The sequence below is a fragment of the Camelus ferus genome, chromosome 18, assembly GCF_009834535.1.
Source record: "Camelus ferus isolate YT-003-E chromosome 18, BCGSAC_Cfer_1.0, whole genome shotgun sequence".
Classification (NCBI taxonomy): domain Eukaryota; kingdom Metazoa; phylum Chordata; class Mammalia; order Artiodactyla; family Camelidae; genus Camelus; species Camelus ferus.
In genome coordinates, this window is record NC_045713.1 from 7,084,928 (window position 1) to 7,104,814 (window position 19,887).

Sequence of the window (19,887 nt, forward strand, 5' to 3'; positions counted from 1 at the left end):
AATGACACAAATAAACTTATTTACAAAACAGACTCGTAAACATAGAAAACAAACTTGTGGTTACCAGGGGGAAAGGGGAGCAGGTAGAGGGATAAATTGAGAGTTCAAGATTTGCAGATACTAACTACTATATATAAAATAGGTAAACAACAAGGTCCTACTGTATAGCACAGGGAACTACATTCAATACCTTGTAAGAAACTATAATGAAAAAGAATATACATGTATATGGATGTATAACTGAATCACTATGCTGTACACCAGAAATTAACACAACACTGTTACACTTCACAACTATACTTCAATTAAAAAATGATCCAAAAAACCATGATAGAGGTCCTCACTAAAGAAAAAATTTAAAGAATGTACTTCAGAGGGGAGGGTATAGCTCAGTGGTAGAGTGCATGCTTAGCATGCATGAGGTCCTGGGTTCAATCCCCAGTACCTCCATTAAAAATAAATAAATAAACCTAATCCCCCCCCCTAAAAAAAAAAAACCCAAAACAAACAAAACATATAGTTCCATTAGATAAAAAAACAAAAAGAAGATACGTCAGTCAGAAAGAAAGTGACTCCAGATCCTTCTATTCAGATGTGAATAACTTAAAAATGAGAATCCATTTTGCTGGGAGGGTGGAATCAGAAGCCCCCGGATTTCAATAGCGGTGGTGGTTGCAAGGTCAGGCTCCTGGCACAAAACTGGCGTCTTTGGTGTAAACGGTGGGGAAGTTTCCCCTGCTGCTCAGTTGGGTGCAGCAGTGGTAACAGGCATCTCATCAGGCACATTCCGAGTGCGGGTCAGGGACCTACCTCCTGGAAGCTTAGCATTCAGGTCTGCTTCTCCAGTCTCCCAGCAGTATGTGAGCTTTCTAGGGTCCTTTTATTAATGCCCCTTACTCTTTAATCAGCCAGAATTTGCTGCCATTTCTAGAAAGTAAGAAGTCTGATTAATCAGAGTATGTGATTATGCTGCCGTAGTTTCCTATGGGAAGTGCTGTAATAGAGGTGAACTATGAGAGTACATGAGACAGGCATGCATCCCAGTCTTTGGGGTCTAGGGAAGAATTCCACAAAGTGGACTGTGGATTCGCTTGGCACAGAATAGCATTCCAGGCTGGGAAACAGGGATGCCCAAAACCACACAGTAGCGTTTTTGAGTTGGGGATGGGGTGAGGCAAGAAGTGAGATAGAATTAAGCAAGATCCTTGAAGAGTTTGTAGACCATGCTCAAAACTGTCTCCTGGACTAGTAGCAGGGCTAGAGCCCATGCCTTGCCAGGTAGATCCTAGGAAAAGGAAGATACCTGATATGACCTGGATATGGTGTTAGATGAGTGTCTGTTTTGTATTCCGCTCTCAACCTTGCCCAAACACTTCGGGAACAGCAAGCTGGAGGTGACAACAGCCCATGATAGAAACTGCTGGCCTGGAAAGAAACCAGCATGTTGGACTCCCACCTTCCAAGCCCTTAAGCAGGACTCCCCCTCCCTTAGTCCTTGCAACTATGACCCCACTAGCCAAACCCCATCTCCTCAGGGACCTTCTTATCTCAAGTTTCCCCCCAAATAACTATACTCCCTTTCCTGTGTCTTCTACTGTTCAGCTGACAGGGAGCTTTTCTCCAAAGTTGTATCTTACTTTACTGGGAAAGGAAACCTTTTGCATCCTTTCCTGTTAACTTATCTGCCAGAAAACTTACAGCTAAATTTATCACTCACATGGAGCAACTTCTAAGCAACCAGCTTAATTACTGATTTATCTGCCTCTGCCAGCAATTCAGCTACAGTCTCTAAGCTCCAAACTCATCCCTCTGTGTGCTACTGCGGGAGTGTGGGGCTGGGGCCCTGCAAACATCTCTGCTGTACCTGCAGGTTCTCTATGAGGTTCTTCCAATAAAGGACGCTAGAGGGCGACAGCACAGCTGTCTGTCTCTTACGGGTTTGCACCTTAAGTCCTGCTCCTATAAGCATCAGCAACCTTCTTCACACTGGTAGCATCTGTTCCTTCCAGGGACAGAAGCTGACTCCAGTTTGTGGTTTTTCCAACACTTGCAGAGCCAGCTAAGCAGAGGTCTGAGCTTTGTCTCCATGGGACTCCTGAGTTTCTAAATTTCCATCATTCTAACGTCTTCACTTGGCTCCTTCAGCCTCCTGGGTGGTAGCTGCTTCCCGCTGTTATTACCTACATGACACCTCAGTGTTCTCCCTCAGCCTTTTCAGACACCTGCAAACAGCTCTTCATATCCAGTTAACAATTCTTTATGTTAGATTCTCCCTGTTAAAATCTGGTGTGATTTCTGTCTCCTTACTGGACACTGACTGATACAGGCAGACCTCAGAGATATTGTGGGTTTGGTTCCAGACCATCACAAGAAAGCAAATATCTCAACAAAGCAGGTCACACAAATTTTCTGTTTTCCCCGCACATATAAAAGTTATGTTTACACTATACTGTAGCCTATTAAATGTGCACTAGCATTTTGTCTAAAAAAAAAAAAAAAGAGTACATATCTTAATTACAAAATAATGCTGTTGATGTGCAAAAGCTTTTAGGTTTAATTAGGTCCTATTTGTTTATCTTTGCTTTTATTTCCTTTATTTTAGAAGATGGATCCAAAAAAACTATTGCACAATATCTTCAAAGTGCAATAAGATGAAGTATGCTGTATAGTGCCCTCTCTGCTTCCTGAGGCTTTTTTTTTTTTGGTAAGTCAGTCTTTCATACCTTGTCTAACCAAATAATTTGTATAATATTTTTTGGAAATAGAGTCAAAACAACATTTTCCTATATGAACTCTGAACTTTAAAGTTTTTCTTCCCCCAACTTCTCACTCGTTCCTTGCAAACATGGCATTTGGAACCCTTCTCCCTGCTTCCAGCTTGAGCCACTTTTCTCCTCTTAGTGCTGAATGCTACGCAGAAGACAACAAAAATTCAGATGCAGGGAGAAAGCATGCAGTCTTCGAGCAAGAATGCCATATACCATCCCCTGCTCTTTCCCTCATCTGCTTAGGTATGGACTTCACGTCTAGCATCTCTCTAGAAAGCAGACATGTCTGGTCCTCTCCCAGGGCATTGCTGTTCTGCAGACATCAGCAGAAAAGTTTCCCAGTGAGTGGGAAGAGGAAGTTATTATTCTTTGTCCAGGGTTCGGACCATAGTGTTTTACAGTGATTAAGCCCTTCTGGCTGCAGCCTTATTCCCACATTTCTTCTTTGCTGCTGTGTTCTCAGCCTTTAATTTTATTCTGCTAAGAAGCATGGCTGTCTCTTTCCTACTGCAGCTGCCCCGTCTCCACATTTGACATCCTTCCGGGTGCCTGACAGGCTACATCATCCACATTCTTGGAGATGCTGCACTTTGGCAGTAGGTGTAGCACTGGCTGGACGTTATCCCGTGAGCTGCTATGAAGACCGGAAATAAGACTCTGGGGACTTTGCAGAGGAAGGAGAGAAAAAACAAGATTTGTTGAGAGGAATCCTGTGGTGAGCCCTAAGGGGGCTTAGGCCTCAGAAGGGAAATGTGAGCAGAGGAAGTGGACTCCTGGGCAGATTCAGGTTTGGGGAACAAGGCATTTAGTCTATTTGTCATGCAATTAGAATGGATTGAAATCACAATCTGGGCAAGTCACCTTCCTTAATGTCCCACGGAATTCAAAGAGGCGCACAAGATAGGGTGCCTGATTTTGAGAAAGTGATGTACCCAGGGCTTAACAAATAGAACGCTGGGTCATGTCCACCAATAGGGCCTGCGGCAACGTCTGAGTGGTCAGGAAGACAGGAGACTCAGGTCACCATAAAATCCAGGATTGGGTAAGGCTTCAGGTTGGAGAAAGTGGTCCACAGTTTAAAATAATGCTGAGGATTTGAGAAAAATAATGGGAAAAGAGGCCTTGGAGATGACAGTTAACCCGGGCAAGCTTGAGGAGCACTGGAAATAGATTCGTGGTTGGGAAGGGAGCAGGATGGATTCTTTGTTTCTAGAAGACGTGGGATATCCCTAGGATGGGATAGTGTGTGTCTGCCTGCCAAAGCCAGGAGCCAGTGTTCAACTGCGCAGAGCCAGGGATAACAGCTAAGGTGTCTCAGAGTGTGATGCTACACCAGTAGGCCCACAGCTGACGCTTGGTCTGTAGCCGACCTCATGATCTCTCTGTGGGCTCACTTCCTTCACGAACTGGGCCAAAGAGGAGAGAAAGGTGGTATTGGGTGGTGGCAGAGGACCCAACCACTATGGTTCCCTTTATGCCTCTGTTGACCACTGTCTGATATATAATAGTTGTCCAGATGGTCCTGAACACAGTGCTGGTTGGGGAACCATGTCACTGATTGCCACCTAAACTCCAACAGTAAGTCCAGGTCTATGTACAGCAGTGACCTGCTCATCCATCAGCTGAGGAGCTTCCATGAGATGGCCTTCTTTGCTGGCATCCCTTTGGGGTTTGAATTATGATATCAACTTGACTCTGCCCTGGGCATCATTTATAATTACATAGATTGATTCCTCTTCTTGGTCTGCTCTAGCTGAAGATATCTACCAAGGTCCTAGGGCCGTGGAGGCAGAGAATGAAGCCTGCAGCCTAGTCCCAGGAGTGAAAAGGGTCAACTGAGTGGTAGGATGTCTGGAATTTCTAAAGATGGTCTGGATTCCTGGGTTCTCTATCAGCCCCAAGAAATAAATGCTGAGGAGGATGTAAGCTTCCTACTCAAGGAGGGGCTGAAGCAGGAAGAATAAAAGAATGGGCGGCAGCTGCTTTAAGAAGCTGGAGAAGAGATCACTGGCTTTGTCCCAAGTTAAATTCTCATATTAATATTTGCCTTAGGTTTGTTAAGATGTTGAATAAACATGATGTTATAATCATGCTGGAAGCAGATGCCTGACAGTGTAGAATGACTGGGTTTATTAGAGCAGTGTGGGTGGCTTTTATATTTTAAGGAAGTCTGTCTAACATGATAAGTGCAAGGAAGCAGGGGTGGAATTTCTAGGTGCTTAAATGGAGGTGAGTAGGTAGGTGGAATTGGGGGCTAAGAGCCCCGTGTTTCAAGAAAAGAGATGGAATGGGATCGTATCTGGAGGCTGCTAGTAGCAGTTGGGGGACTGCATGTCATACTCTTCTCCCTGCCCCCCGTCCTCATTTGAGTGGGAGCTCAAATCTGCGCAGGTGCCCCCTGCTGCTGCTACTGTGCTACGGCCGCTGTTCTTGCTTCACATTTTTATGGGGCCTCTTAATTTTAATTGCACTTCCGTATCATACACTCTCAGTCTGCACGTGGGCACGGTTGGAATCAATAATATGGAAAATGACGATGACGCTGGTGACAATACTCATTTGCTGTATTGCCCCCTGGCCCAGGACTCTGCTGCTCTGGATTAGAGGGCAGACAGAAGTTAATGCAGAAGGTCGAGAAGAGTCTCAGTTTATTCCCCAGCTCGACGGTCACCAATCTTCATCAATAGCTAGGTTGTCACCGAATCTGGCAACATCGTCTCTTTGCCACTCCCAGGATTCAGTCTGCACAGTGGAAGGCCTGGTTGTCGAGCTCACAATCGCTTCAAGTGTGTGCTGGAACTTCTTCACTGAACACCCAAACTTCTACAAAACCCTCTCAGCCATGGGTGATATCAGAATTGATGTTCTTTGGCAGGGAAATGGTAGGGAACTCTTATTTCATCGTGTTTATGACATCAGCCCTTTTGATTTTACACTTCCATCTACGTAGGGTCTTGGTCATGTACCAGCTGTCTAATAAAGAACTCCAAGCTTCCGCAGACCTGCTCAGCAGACAGTTCAAGCGGCAGGCACAAGATTGTGGCTGTGGGGTCGGCCGTTGCAGCCTGTGTCAGTATAGCCCTTTCTGCTTGTCCCTATCCATCCACAGAGCTCGACCCAGCTACTTTCATCTAGAAGAAGGAGGATGAGGAACGCTCTTCATTTTGTCATTCTATTTTCCTGTTTCTAACCCAGAAACAGAAGTGCCGTGGCGGGACAGGTTCTTAGAGAGAGAGTGAGCACACCGTGTCAGGTGGGGGTAGCTTTAAAGAGTCTGAAGCACTAGCCCAAAAGAGTTTGTCTGAGGGGAAGTTACAAACCTAAGCCGTCCGTGCTTTTCTCTTTCCCTAAGTTGTCCTATTTCTGCTTCAGCTCACCTGAGTCCTTTCCCCGTTCTTAAAACTGAGGAGACCGCTGTTCCCTCCATACCCTGTCTCTAAGGATACTCTGCTTCCCCTTCTGACCTCGCCGCAAATGCAGAAGTTTCCTTTTCTCCTTGGTTCTGCTGAAAAGCAGTTAAATTCTTCAAAAAGAAGATTTTCCAGGAATAAATGGCAGGGAGGCTGGGGAGGAAGTAAAAGAAAACTCAAAGATAGAAATCTATGTGTTTACCGAGGACAGATCACTTGTGTTAAGCTAGTTAACAGCTGCCTTCAAAGTGAGTTGTCTTTACCACTCCTTTTTCTGGGCAGTAACTAAACTGTTCACTGTTTAGCCCGGGATAAGTTCATGTTGTTGCTGTGGCTCATTCTGGTGAGACTGAGAATCTTTCCTCGAAGATCCTTTCTTGTTTTCTGAACCAACTCAGATCTCTATCAGAGAATAGGAGATAGAAATTCAGTATGGAAGCGCTATCTCAGAATAGAGTGTATATCTAAGGCACAAAAGGATCAATTCATCAAGGGGACATAACAAACCTAACTCTATAGGTTCCTAATAGCAGAGTTTCAAAATGCATGAAGCAAAAACTTCAAAGAAAAATAGACACATTCACAGTTATAGTCAGAGATTTCAGCACCCCCTATCAATAACTGAAGGTACAAGTTGACAGAAAATAAGTTAATGTATAGAAGACTTGAACAACAGTATCAGCCAACTTGACCCAGTTTACATTTATAAAACACTCCACACAACAGCAGAACAGAACAAACATTCATTTCAAATGCACATAGAACATTTACCAACATAGACTGTATGCTGGATTATAAAACAAATCTTAATAAATTTAAAATGTTTCAAATAATAAAAAGCTATGTTCTCTGATCACTTTTGAAATACATTAGAAGTCAGTAACAGGAAGATTTCTAGAAAATTCTCAAATATTTGGAAACTAAATAATTTACTTCTTAATAGCCCAATAGGGTCAAAGGAGAAATCTGAAAAAAAAATTAGAAAGTATTTTGAATGGAGGGAAAATTTAACCAGACATATAAAAATTGGGGGGAATGCACAGAGGGAAATATATAGTATTAAATGTCTTTGTCAGAAAAGAAGTAGGATCTCAAATCAATTAACTCAGTTTCTACCCCAAGAAACCAGAAAAAGAAGAATAAACTAAACCCTATCTAAGTAGAAGAAAGAAAATAAATATCAGAGAAGAAATAAATAAAATAGAAAACAGAAAAACAATATAGAAAATCAATTAATTGAAAGCTGATTCTATAAAAAAATCAATATAATTGATTAGCCTCTGGACAAACTAATCAGGAACAAGAATAAAAATACAAATTATCAATATCAGGAATGCAAGAGGTGTCATCAATACATACTCTATAGATATTAAAACAATAATGAGATACTATGAACAAATTTAAGCTAATAAACTCTACAACTTTGATGTAATTGACAAATTGCTTGAAAGACAAAAATAACAACAACAAAAAAGACTCAAAAAGAAATAGACAACATGAATAGCCTTATATCTATGTGGAAATTGAATTTGTAGTAAAAAAAATCTTCCTGGGAGACACACCGTTACTAAGTGGGGTTTACTGTAGGTGTACAAGGCTGATTCAATATTTCAACATCAATTAAGTATAATTCACTATATTAAAAGCCAAGGAAAGAAAAAAAAAGGTTGATTATTACAACAGATGCAGAAAAAGCATTTGATGAAACTCAATGTCTATTCATGATTAAAAGTCTCAGCAAACGAGAAACAGAAGGGGACTTCCTTAAGGTGATAGAAGGAATCTGCTTCATCACACTTAACAGTGAGAGACTGAAAACTTCCCGGGAACACAAGGAAAACTGCTCTCAGCACTCTTCTTCAACGTCGCACTGGAAGTCTTAGCCAACACAGTAAGGCAAGGGAGAAAAAAATACACAGTTTGGAAAGGAAGTAACAAAACTTTCTATTCACATAAGACATTATTTTCTATGTAGAAACCCCCAAGAAACCTACAAGAAAATCTCTTAGAATTAATAATTATATTTAGCCCTTGATGTCCTACTCTGGGGCATCTTGTTATGTGAGGAAAATAGGAACATCATTCTTGCACCACTGTGTGTTGGGTTTTCTGTCATTTGTACCTAAACCATTCCTAGATCATACAACTAACATAGCTGGGCATTTTTTTGGTTGTTTATGTTCATTTTATAGTTCCCTTTCCATAAATTTCCTGCTCATACACTTTGCCTATTTTTCTACTGGATTCTTTGTCTTTCTCACGCTGACTTGTGGCCATTCTTCCTATTTTCTGGCTATTAATCCTTTGTCTATCACACAGGTCACAAATACTATATTTTGTCAGTTCTAAGATGTGCACTTTTCACATGTGAACATCTCTGAAATTGAGATGTGTCTTATAAGCTATGGTATCTCACACTGCAGTCAGCTGTGTGGGACAGAGCTGACTTTGCTATGGTTGCAACCTGAGCCATGTATGCCAGGAAGAGGGGAGGATAATAGCTCAGTGGTAGAGCACATGCTTAGCATGCACCAGGTCCTGGGTTCAATCCTCAGTACTCCATCAAAAAAAAAATAAATAAGTAAACCAAATTACCTCCCCTCCCACAAAAAAAAAGAAAGAAGAATAATAAAATTATAAAATATATATATTTGCCAGGAAGCCAATGAGGCTTAAAGTTCACAGTCTTTCCCTTGCATAGATCCCTTCCAAGGCCCTGGGAGGGGCACATGCAATATCAAGTGTTTTTGTAAAATTTACAACAGTAAAATATTTTAACCTCAATCTGTTAAGGTCATGTATCTTTCTATTACAACTCTCCATGTCAGATGACATTGGGGTGGTCACAGACATTTTTTTTAGAGCCTGGAAAGGGAAATTTGAATTGAGGAACATTTAGTTTTGATTTAATAGTGGTTTTGAGCTAAATGTCTCAGTGTAGGAATGGCTTCTAGGAATACTCCTACCCTGCACTGTGCCAACTCATCATCATGACACAAAGAGACAGCCAGAGGTCCTATCATGATATGACGTTTCCTATGACGCCCAGCACCAGCAGTATGTGGGCAGTGGAGGAGAAACAAGGTTTGAAACAGCCTTCCTTGTTGGGGTATAAATGCGAAACAATTTTAATTCTTTCCGTTGTTGCTATGAACTATGTCTGTTGAATGCTATCCTTTCCCTGGCTTCCTTAACCACATGTGAGTCTAAGTCCGTAACTTTCAAGTTAATTTCAGTTATGAAGTCAGTCCGTTTCATTTCTCTAAGACCCAGTTCTATTTATTTTAAACTTCAACCTCATATCTAATTCAGCACTCTCCTCCTTGCTCCTTCCCTTCTCCTCCATCCCTCTTGCCACGTTCAACAACAGCCCCAGCTGATTGGAGTTGGGGAGTGAGGCATGCTCTGCTCACACATGCCTCCCTCATCTTCATCCCTCTGCTTCCCCTTTGATTGCAGGAAGGGAAACCAGGAGAAGGAAAAGACAGCCTCCTCCCCATCACTAACCCAGGCGACATGGCCATTCCCTCCTAGTGACTGATCGGTCCTTGACTGTTGGCTTGACGAAGGGGTGGTGGTTCCAACAGGCCCTGTGCATGAAGGGCTCAGTCCCAAGCCACTCCCAGAGCCACTGGTCAATTGCACATATCTCTTGACCCCATGCTACATGGGCCCCTGGTAAGACTGTGGTCTCCCCAGTTCTCAGTCACAAACTGCAACTCAAAGAACATGACATAGAAATATTCACATTCCAGGGGCTTACTTAAGTGCCTCTGGAACAGGTCTCAATGATCTGCATGAAGGAAATACTTTCTTCTGCGCCTCCCCCTTGGTATCAGTTTTTCCTTCCTGATGCACCTTCTGAATCTTTCTTCCTGCTTATGCTGATTTTACCCAGGAGATATGTAAGGAGAGGCATCTGGGCATGCCCTGTGCCCTGGAGAGACCCAGGAGGCTCAAATGGCCAGGAGTGTGTATACAACACCTAATGTCTGTGCTATTAGGAAAGGTTGAGTAGGGGGTCAAGTTCTTTAACGCTAAAGTGTAGTCAGAGAACAAACTAGATGCAAGGTAGGTAAATGCTAGAGACCATCAGATGCTGATGGGACATCAAACTGGATTAGCTTCTTTCCCTGGGAGGAATTTATTTGTACTGTGCTTTTAAACCAAATGTGTTTCCCTTGAGGCAAGGCCCACATAGGCTTGTGCTTATTTGAGACTTGGATTTTTGTTGGGGGCTACAGAGAGCTGGGGCCACAGCCTACTCCCTCCCCGAAACCCCCTTCTATCTGCACATCTCTCTCCTTTTGCCTGTTGGACAGGGGAACGCCAAGATACCATGTGTCTGATTCCATCAACTCTAGCTTTTGCTTCTGTGTGTGAAAGAAACCCTCTTTCTAAATCCACGATGGAGATGGTGGAGGTTAGATTGTAGAAAGAGGAAACAGGAGGGCAAAGGGGGATTTAGTCTGGGTTTTGAAGTCCCAAGAGTGAAAAAGAACTTGTAAGAGGTGGGGAGAGCCAGAGACTAGGGGGTAGGTCCAAGCCTAGACCCCAGCTATGGTGGCAGTAAAAAGTGTATGTGTCAGGGGTGAGCAGATGGTGGGGTGGAAGTTAGTGGGGACCAGGAGACAGAGATACTATTTATTCTCTGTGGGGATTTAGCAAAACCCACAGACAGATGGTTTTAAGCACGAGATGGTAAAGGTTGGAGGAGCAAGAGAAGGGTAGGGGATTAAGAAGTACAAACCACTATGTATAAAATAAATACCTTACAAGGATATATTGTACAGCACAGGGAATATAGTCAATTTTTATAAAGTTAAGTGGAGCATAATCTATAAAAATGTTGAATCACCATGTTGTACTCCTGAAACTAATATAATATTGTAAATCAACTATAGATCGATAAAAAAAATTTAAAATAAAAAGTTAACAGGAGTTGGTGTCTGCAGATATGTATGGTGGTGGCTCAGACACCAGCTTTGGGTCAGAAGCAGCAGGAGGCAGGGCAAGTGGGGTTCCTGCCTCAGACCCACCAGGCAGAAGAGGACGAAGTTTGGTGAATTGAGAACTTCCCAGAAGAAAGAGGAAGAGACACAAACCACTGATGGGTTCTTCTTTCTCTGCCCACAGATCTTCTACATCAAGGTTTCCTGGCCTGATAGCGCTGTCCCTCTGCCCGCAGGGCCCCGCCCTGCCCACAAGTCATTCGGCTCTCTCTCGCAGGAGCTCTCGGATCTGACCCATCTTCTGCATTGGCCTCTAACCCCAGGAGATGGGGGGGGACCTTTTGGCCTCCACCAGCCCCAAAACCTCCACTTGCCACCTGAGGGATCCTGCCCAGGCCAGCTACACCCTGGGAGGCTACCTGGAGGCCGTCCTTATCACCAGAGACCACCAGGGCAGGCCCAAGACCCACGGTGGGGATCTATTTCGGGCACAGCTGTTGGGTCCTGACCTGAAGGCAGGTGTCCCTGGAGATGTCAAAGATCTGGAGAACGGCACATACCTGCTGTCCCTGCCCCTGCTCTGGGCTGGGCAGGCCCAGGGGCAAGTCCAGCTGATCCACTCCAGTGAGGCAGTTAGGGTTCTGCGGGGGATCTGGAGAGACCAGTGGGCCACAGTTGATTTCATGGGTTATTTCCAGGGACCCACGGGATATGAAGAAATTGTCACTTGCAACGTTAACCCCCTGTTAATCGGGGAGGAAGGGTCTGCCTGTCACTACAGGGATGAAGATTCGGGTGAGCTCTGGTTCTGCGCTCGACCCCCGACCCTTCCCTGCGACTCCTTGTAGAACATTCAAGTGGACGTTACTGGAACGTGACCACACCACACGAGGAGGCCCTGCTGGCACGGTAAGAAAACCAGCATCGTCTGGGATGTCTGTCCCAATCCCTGAATCCCAGTGCCTGAGATTCCTCTGCCTGAGTCCTACTCTTATCATTCAGCTATTCACTCCTATTAAACACGTTTCCTGAGCACCTACCCCAGGCCAGGTCTCACTCTAAGAGCTGACAACTTTTAAGTAATAGTTGGTAAAGGTTTTCACCCACCTTCCTCTCCTCCCCATGCTCCTGACTGACCCCAGTGCTTCCCAACATGGCCCTGCATGGTATATACCGTGCCCCCACGCGGCCCTGCGTGGTATATACTGTGTCCCCACGGATTGGGAACTGTGAGTAACACACTATCTCTTCAATGGCAACCATCTCCTGATCTGTTGGCCTCACCAGATCTGAACAAAACCAAAGTCCTGGGTCCATTTTAAAAACAATTTTGCTTTCTGCACTGATGAAATCCCTCAGGGTGGGAAATTCAAAGACCCTGGATCCCAGAGCTCCAGCTTCTAATCCCATCCCCAGCCCCATACGTCACAGTCTCCTAGGAGCCCTGACACTGGACAGATGCTCTTGACGTGGAGAACTTCCTTTCCTCCAAACACCCCCAACCCCTGCACCTCGCTCCAAGATTCCTTCCCATTACACATTCCCCTCTTGCCAACTGGTCTCTCTTCAGGAATGTGACAGACCAGGCCCTCCCTCAGGGTACTTCTCCAATCTGGGTGGCTGAGAGCAGCAGGAGCCTAGGTGAGTGACCCCGGGGCTGGAAGGGAAGGCAGCCCTTAACTGCATACCCGTGGCTTTAGCCTCTTGGGGCACTCACTGATTGTTTTGCTTACAAGCCATTTCTTCCAGTTCCATCCCCTCAACAACCATGCCATCCTGGGATCCCGGGCCCAAAGCCCTCTGGATTCTACCACCAGAACATGTGGCACTCGCTGTCCTGCTCCAGCCACTCCTTCTCCACGGCTGACAGCGTCCTGGGCTGCCTGGCTGGTCACATTGTCCACATGATGGGGGACTCCACGCTCCGGCAGTGGTGGGAGTACCTGTGTGACACTGTGCCCTGTGAGTGGCCATGGGGAGAGAAGGCAGGACTGATTTTGCTCTCCCTAATCTATAATATTGCCAGGAACCTCCCAGTTAGCAAGTCTGAAGACCTATTCTCGGTCCTCAGCCTCCCTGGCTACCTACAGCATTTTGTCTCATTGATTTTCCTTTGGAAACCCTCTCTTTTCTTAGCAGTGTGTTGGCACTTTCTGCGGTCTGCTTTCTGTCTGAGCTCTCCAGTGTGGAGTCATCCATTGGCTTCCCTCAGCCACCCTTGGATGAAGACTTGCCCCAGGCTAGAGATTCTGGTCCACTTCATGTCTTTGCCAAATGGTGACCAGCGGGTCCTGAAACCCAGCGTGTTCACTCAGCTGTGTGCCCTGACACAGAGCTAGAAACAAATTGAGCAAAGAATGACCAGAAAGGTAGAAAAATGGGATAATACAGTGTTACAGAAGGTAAGAAAGGAAGGTTACAGAAGGTAAGAAAGGAAGATTTCAGAAGAGGCCAACCAGCAGAGGGAAGTCAACACTATAAGGAATTGAAAGCAAACTCATTAGGGGTTTGAATGGATAATAGTGAGATCTGGGGCAACCTTGAAAACTTGAGTGGGGGTCAGCTGTAGGGTTTCGGGAGAAAGTTTATGTCCTAGAAAGAGGGGACTACAATTTTTATTTCATCCAAGAGGAAGGTGCATGGTCCCATACTAACCCTTGAGCCTCCTCTCTCGTCCCCACACAGCCCTGAAGCCAGTAGGTCTCCATGCCACATGCCAGACGGGGCCCCTGATGGCCATGGACACCACTCAGGGCATTGTGCTGCACTGGCGTGCCCACCGCTGGCCCCTGCACTCCCTGCGCACACCAGTGGCCTCCCTGCACTCCGTGGCCCTGGAACTGGAGGGCCTGGCCGGGGGCCCCCGCACCATGGTGGTGCTGAGCCTGGGCGCCCACTTCACCACTTCCCCTCCATCCATCTTTGTGCAGCAACTGGCTGGGATCCGGGCCGCCGTGGTCGCGCTCCCGGCCGGGAGCCCCGCACTCTTGTGGTCATCAAACTGGCCAAAACCAGCTACAAGTTCGTGTACGGCAGCGACTGGTTCATCCTCCAGGTGAATCGGCTCCTCCAAGCTGCCTTTGCCGACCTCCATGTGGCCTTTGTGGACGCCTGGGAAATGACCACCAGCCTGGCCTTGCTGGACAGCATCCACCCCAGGAGGCACGTCGTCCAAAACGAGTTGGACTTCCTGCTCTCCTACGTCTGCCCAACCTGAGCGCTCCTGCCGGTCTGGCAGCTGTGTGGATGGAGAAGCTCATGCGATGGTCAAGTCTGGAAGCCCTTCCTCCCAGCTCACTGTACCTCTTCTGTTATCTCCTTCTAACACACAGGTCGTAATAACAACCAGCAAGAACTGGGGTGTGGGTGGCGTCAGGGGAGGGAAGCCTGGCTGTTGTCCAATGCATCTTAAGAGCTTTAGTCCCCACGTGGAAAAGCCCCGCTGAGGGGATGAGTGTGGGGGACAGAGCCAGCAACACCTATTACATTGCTGCCTTTAAGACTGTGATTTTATGTGTTGGGCTCTCTGTTGAGATGGTCCATGAACCTTATAAACATATAAGAGATAGATTCCATTTCAATTCATCAGAGCCACTGAGGAGCCTGACTACCTAGATAGTCTTTTATGGACTGATTTGTAAAATAAAATATTTCTCCTAATTATAAAAAATAATGCACGCTCTTTGTAGAAAATTGGAATAAGTACTAAGAAACAAACAAAGAAATCTTAGATTGCCATCCAGAGAGTGATGGATTGCTCAAGTGGGGTGAATGAACAGCCAGAACACAGCCTTGCTTTTCTGTGTTGGGGATGTCAGTGCTGAAAAAAAGATGAACGCTATTTTCCTTATAGGACACCCAAAGGTAATGTTCTGATAACCCTTGTCTCACCAGTGAACCATATGGACCCTATTTTCCACTAGACATGGTTGAAATGTTGGAGAACCACATTACAGAAGTATCCCTGTGGTGTGCTGGCTCCCATTCCCTGCATAAGCACTACAGTGTAGGTGTTTTATAATATTAGAGAAAGAAACAAAGGAACAGAGAAATGCACTGGATGCCATATTTTTATATTCATTAAGATTGCTGCAGGGCCACATTTTTTTCCTCCATGCAAATCTGATTAAGGATGGTCAAGGCTTCCCGTGAATCTGTCCTGGGACAAATCTAGGCATGGCCAGTCCTCCAGTGAATCCTGGACAAGACAACTGAAACTCTGACTACAAGAAACATTTATAGAACATGTCGGTGTGTGCACGGTAGCTAGGAACTTTCCTGCTTGTTACACGAATGGTACAGAATTGTAGCAGAAAATTATGGAACAGTTCATGAATCATAAACATTAATTAATTATATTAGGGGAAATTACATTTCCAAAATTAAGCATTGTCATGGTTGCTTCCTTTGGGACTTACTTATTTCTGCTCCAGTTATTATGTTCCTTCTTTCAGATCAATTTTTAAATATATATATATAATTTTCTGTAAGATTAACTTAGCATGTATGGACATTATAAATTAAATAAAGTCTGCATGTGAAACTCCCCTAAAAAACTGCTTGGTGGAAAAGTCACATTTCCCAGAATTTCTTGCAACTAGGGATTGCCACGTCACACATTTCAAGCCAATGATGTATGTAAGCTGACATCCCTGAGTCGGGCTTCAGGAAAGTTCTTAACAGGCAGATAGACTTGGCTAATGAATGCCTTTTGCCCTTTTTCTCTTCTTGACCTCCTAAGATGCAGATGTGGTACTGGAGGTGGGGGGCGAATAGGTAGGGGCAGACATCTTGAGACCATAGGAAACAAAGCAAATGCTAAATCTGGTTGAAAGATACAAGGAGCCAGGGTTTCTACTGGGATCACAGATCTAGTGTCCCCTCCCCTCCAGGCTGCCTGCTTTCGACTTCTCCTTATATGAGAAAAACAATTTTTCTCTACATGTTTAAGGTCCTGGGTTTTTGTTTATTTGTGCATGAGGTCATGGGGTCAATCCCCAGTACCCCCATTAAAAAAAAAACTAATAGTAAATCATTGAATAAAGCCAGTAAGATCTTTTAAAAAAAAAGCAAATACATATGTACCATTTGACCCAACAATCCCCACTGCTAGGTATTTACCCCAGGGAAATGAAAACATGTTCTCACACAAACTTGTACTCTAATGTTCATAGCAACTTCCTTCATAATCATCCAAAACAGAGGGAAAAAATCATCCACCAACTGGTCAACCGGTGAGTGGGTAAACACGTCATGGCACATCCATACAATGAACACCACCCAGAAGTCAAAAGGAGTCAACTCCCAATACACAAAATGATGTGGACGAATCTCAGAAGTATTTTGCTAAGAGAAAGAAGCCATACTCAAAAGGCTACATACTGTATTATTCCATTTATATGACATTTGGAAAAGGAGAAATTATAGGGACAGAACTCAGAGCAGTGATTGCCAAGAGCTAGAAAAGGGATAGAAATGGGATTTTTTTTTTCTTTTTTTATAAAACTAGTCCAAGTTTATTGCTGAGATGGGAGAACAGGGATGGGGTGGGGGTGGGGAGAGGCCACCCTTAGGATTAAGGCCACAGCCTGGCCTCTGTGCTCCACCAGGACAGGGCCTTGGGAGCCTGTGCCCCACCCCCCTCCCCGAGTGACACCCATTCTGGCCCTTGGCGATCAGCTACAAAGGGGCATGAAGAAACTCATGGTTGTGGAATACTCTGTGTCTTGACTGTGATGGCTACACAACCTTATACCTTTCAAAACTCACTGAGCTGTAATACCTAAAAAGCATAAATTTTAGTGTATGCAACCACTGAAATTTATTTATATCAATTTATATATGTCAATTCTCCTCAGATTTGTCCATAAGTGCATACTATACCAATAAAAATTCCAACAAGTTTTGTCATAGAAATTTGGCAAGCAGATTCTAAAACGCAAATGGAAGAGCAAAACACCTAAAATAAGTGAGATTCTGAAGAACCAAACTTAGGTGAGGGTCTCACATATTGGTACTAATTATAGAGTTATTGAAATTAAGACCATGTGGCTTTGGCCCAGAGATAGACAAATAGAGCAATGAGCATACATTGCCTGGAAACAGATCCTTGCGCTTGTGGGAACTTTATATATTAGAGAGATGGCATTACAATCCTATGAGGAAAGGATGGCCAGGACTACTGGCTATCCATCTGGAAAAAACTAAATTCAATTCCAACTTCACACCTTACACAAAAACCAGTTTCAACTGGATGAAAAACTTAAATATGAAAAGCAGATGTTTAGTCTTTAACAGAAAATACAGGAGGCTATCTTTATCACCTTAGACGTAGGATAGGATTTTTAAAATAAGAGTTAGATAAATCTGAGATTAGATTTAAATTTCTATAGCTCAAAAATACAATAAAGTGAAATAACTAGCCACAAACAGAGAGATGATGTTTGCAACATATATAACTGGTAAAGAATTAGAATGCAAGATATCTAGTGAACGGCATATCAATGTAAAAGTAGAAAAATACGTTATTGAACCAGGTTGGTTTGTCCCAGGCGCAGCAAGCCAAACGCTGAGACGCCAGCGTTTGCCCAGAGAAAAATTTTGTTCACGAGGTGGCCAAGCCAGGAACCAGGAAAACAGGTCTCAAATCTGCCTCTTGGAAGGGGAGGGGCTCAGGATATTGATGGGGTAGAGCTGAGGGTGGGGAGCCTGGGGAAAGGTAATTGGAGATGAGAAAATGGTGGGGCAATCGTCATTCTGCGCAGGTGCAACTGAGCCACAGTGCTTTAAAAAGGTCACAAATAGAAACCTAGTTATGGTGGCAAGGGGCTTGTTATGAATAACAAGATAGCCATTTCACATTTATGGCTCTGAAACAATTTCAAGAACTGGAAACAAGAGAACAAATATAACAAAAGATGTTCCTATTGCTCTTATGGCTCAGGAAATTCCAAGGGTTTGGGGAACTGCGAATCAGGAACTGTGGATGACGACCAAATATACATGAGAAATATGTTTTTGGTCATCTGAATGACTAATATATATTTCTTATCAATCACAGTATTGCAAGAGTAAAGGGCAGGTTGCAAATGAATGTGTCCTGGGAGATACCAACATCGTCATCAGTTCCCAGGGACCCAGCGCACAGGCTGGGCTGTCACCAGCCTCCCGATCCCTGGTGACAGGAGGCCAAGGCTGGGCCAGAGCAGGATGGAGACCACACGAGACCTCTGCGTAAAGGCAGGAGCCCTAAATCACTGACTCCCAGACAGTGAACTAGAAGAAAAAGAACCGCCATGAAGAGGGAGGCAGTGGGGACAGATTGTCCAGTCACAGCTTGAGAGAAGAGAATGGACAATATTCCAGAGCATCCCTCACCCTCACCCTCATCCTGGGGGGTTAGGTCAGAACTCACAGTGCCTGTGAGGCTTGAAAAACATGAAGCCAAATTCTCATTTAAAGTGAGCCTCACTGGACAGTACACCTGCACCTGGCAGCTGTAAACACAGATCCCTTCTGGAGGAAGGCACTTACACCTACGCCTGAGGGCATTCCCGCAGGTGAAGTTCCAAGGAAGACGATCTCAGTTAAAAAATCATCAAACACTACAAAACAAGCGATCACGAGCAAAAGAACTGCAGAGACAATTGACTGCAGAGTTAGACCTTCCAAGACTGCTGCCCTTAGTGTTAGCTGACACAGTTCATCAATCAAAACACGTAAACAAATGAAAGTACATATTGGAAGTATGATGAATTAAGAGAATGTGAAACAATGAATATATGTATGTTCATGTAAAACTGAAAAATTGTGCTCTACGCTGGAATTTGACACAACATTGCAAAATGACTATAACTCAAGAAAAAAATGTTTAAAAAAAAGAATATAAAACTCAACAGGCAGATTTGGGGGTAAAACACAAACATTATGATGTAAAATATAAAAATTGAAATAAAAAAGTAAATGGACAATTTAAGTCCAGCTGGAGATAAAATTAGTGGGCAGCCTGAAGATAGGTCCAAAGACATTGCCAGAATGCAGCATGGATGCACAGAAAGGGAAAATATGGGGGGGAAATTCAAAAATAAAAGACAGAGTAAGAAAGTCTTATGTGTCTAAAACAACTCCAGAAAGACAGACTAGAGAAACTGAAATAAGCTGTATTTGATGAGACAATGGCTAAGAATTTCCCAGTATTGACTCGGGAAGTCCAGTAAATTCCAAGCATAATAAATAAAAAGAAGTCCACAACCGGAAACATTTTGGTCTAACTCTAAACTACCAAAGACAAAGAGGAGATGTTAATAGCTGGAAAAATGAAAACCAGTATCTACGTAAGAGCCACAGATAGACACCTACCTCCTCAATGGGACCCAGAAGACAGTGCAATGTTATCTTTGCATTGTCAAGAAAAAAAATGTCAACCTAGAATTATGTACCCAGGTAAATTATTTTTAAGAACACTAGCAAAATAAAGACATTTCCAGACAAAATAAGGGTAACAAAAAGAAGTAAGGTCTGAGGTGCAAAAGGGGATGGTGAGAAAAAGAAGCAAACATGTAGGAAAAATCAGAACTAATACTGAGCTTATAAAACAATGACAATAATGCCCAATTTGTGAGATTGAAAATATCAAGGTAGGAGCCCCAGTTCTGGTCAAGATGGAGTAGACACACTCCACCCTATCTCTTCCCAACTGATTACAACCAAAACCCTGGACAGAACACATGAAGCAACTATGGATGACTTTGAAAATAA

The 19,887-nt window shown here is 44.1% G+C and overlaps 1 protein-coding gene and 1 non-coding gene across 2 annotated transcripts; both read left to right on the forward strand.

The window, feature by feature from the left end:
• The first annotated feature begins 378 nt into the window (after positions 1 to 378).
• Positions 379 to 450, forward strand: TRNAA-AGC. Its single transcript has one exon. It is a non-coding gene; the product is annotated as a tRNA-Ala (tRNA).
• An 11,006-nt stretch (positions 451 to 11,456) lies between these two features.
• On the forward strand, positions 11,457 to 15,488 carry LOC102516360 (NXPE family member 3-like). The gene is given in 6 exon segments (XM_032461042.1): positions 11,457 to 11,925; positions 11,979 to 12,039; positions 12,701 to 12,704; positions 12,867 to 13,092; positions 13,816 to 14,094; positions 14,097 to 15,488. Coding segments are annotated over 6 exon segments (1,290 nt in total). The 3' UTR covers positions 14,348 to 15,488.
• Positions 15,489 to 19,887: the final 4,399 nt, after the last annotated feature.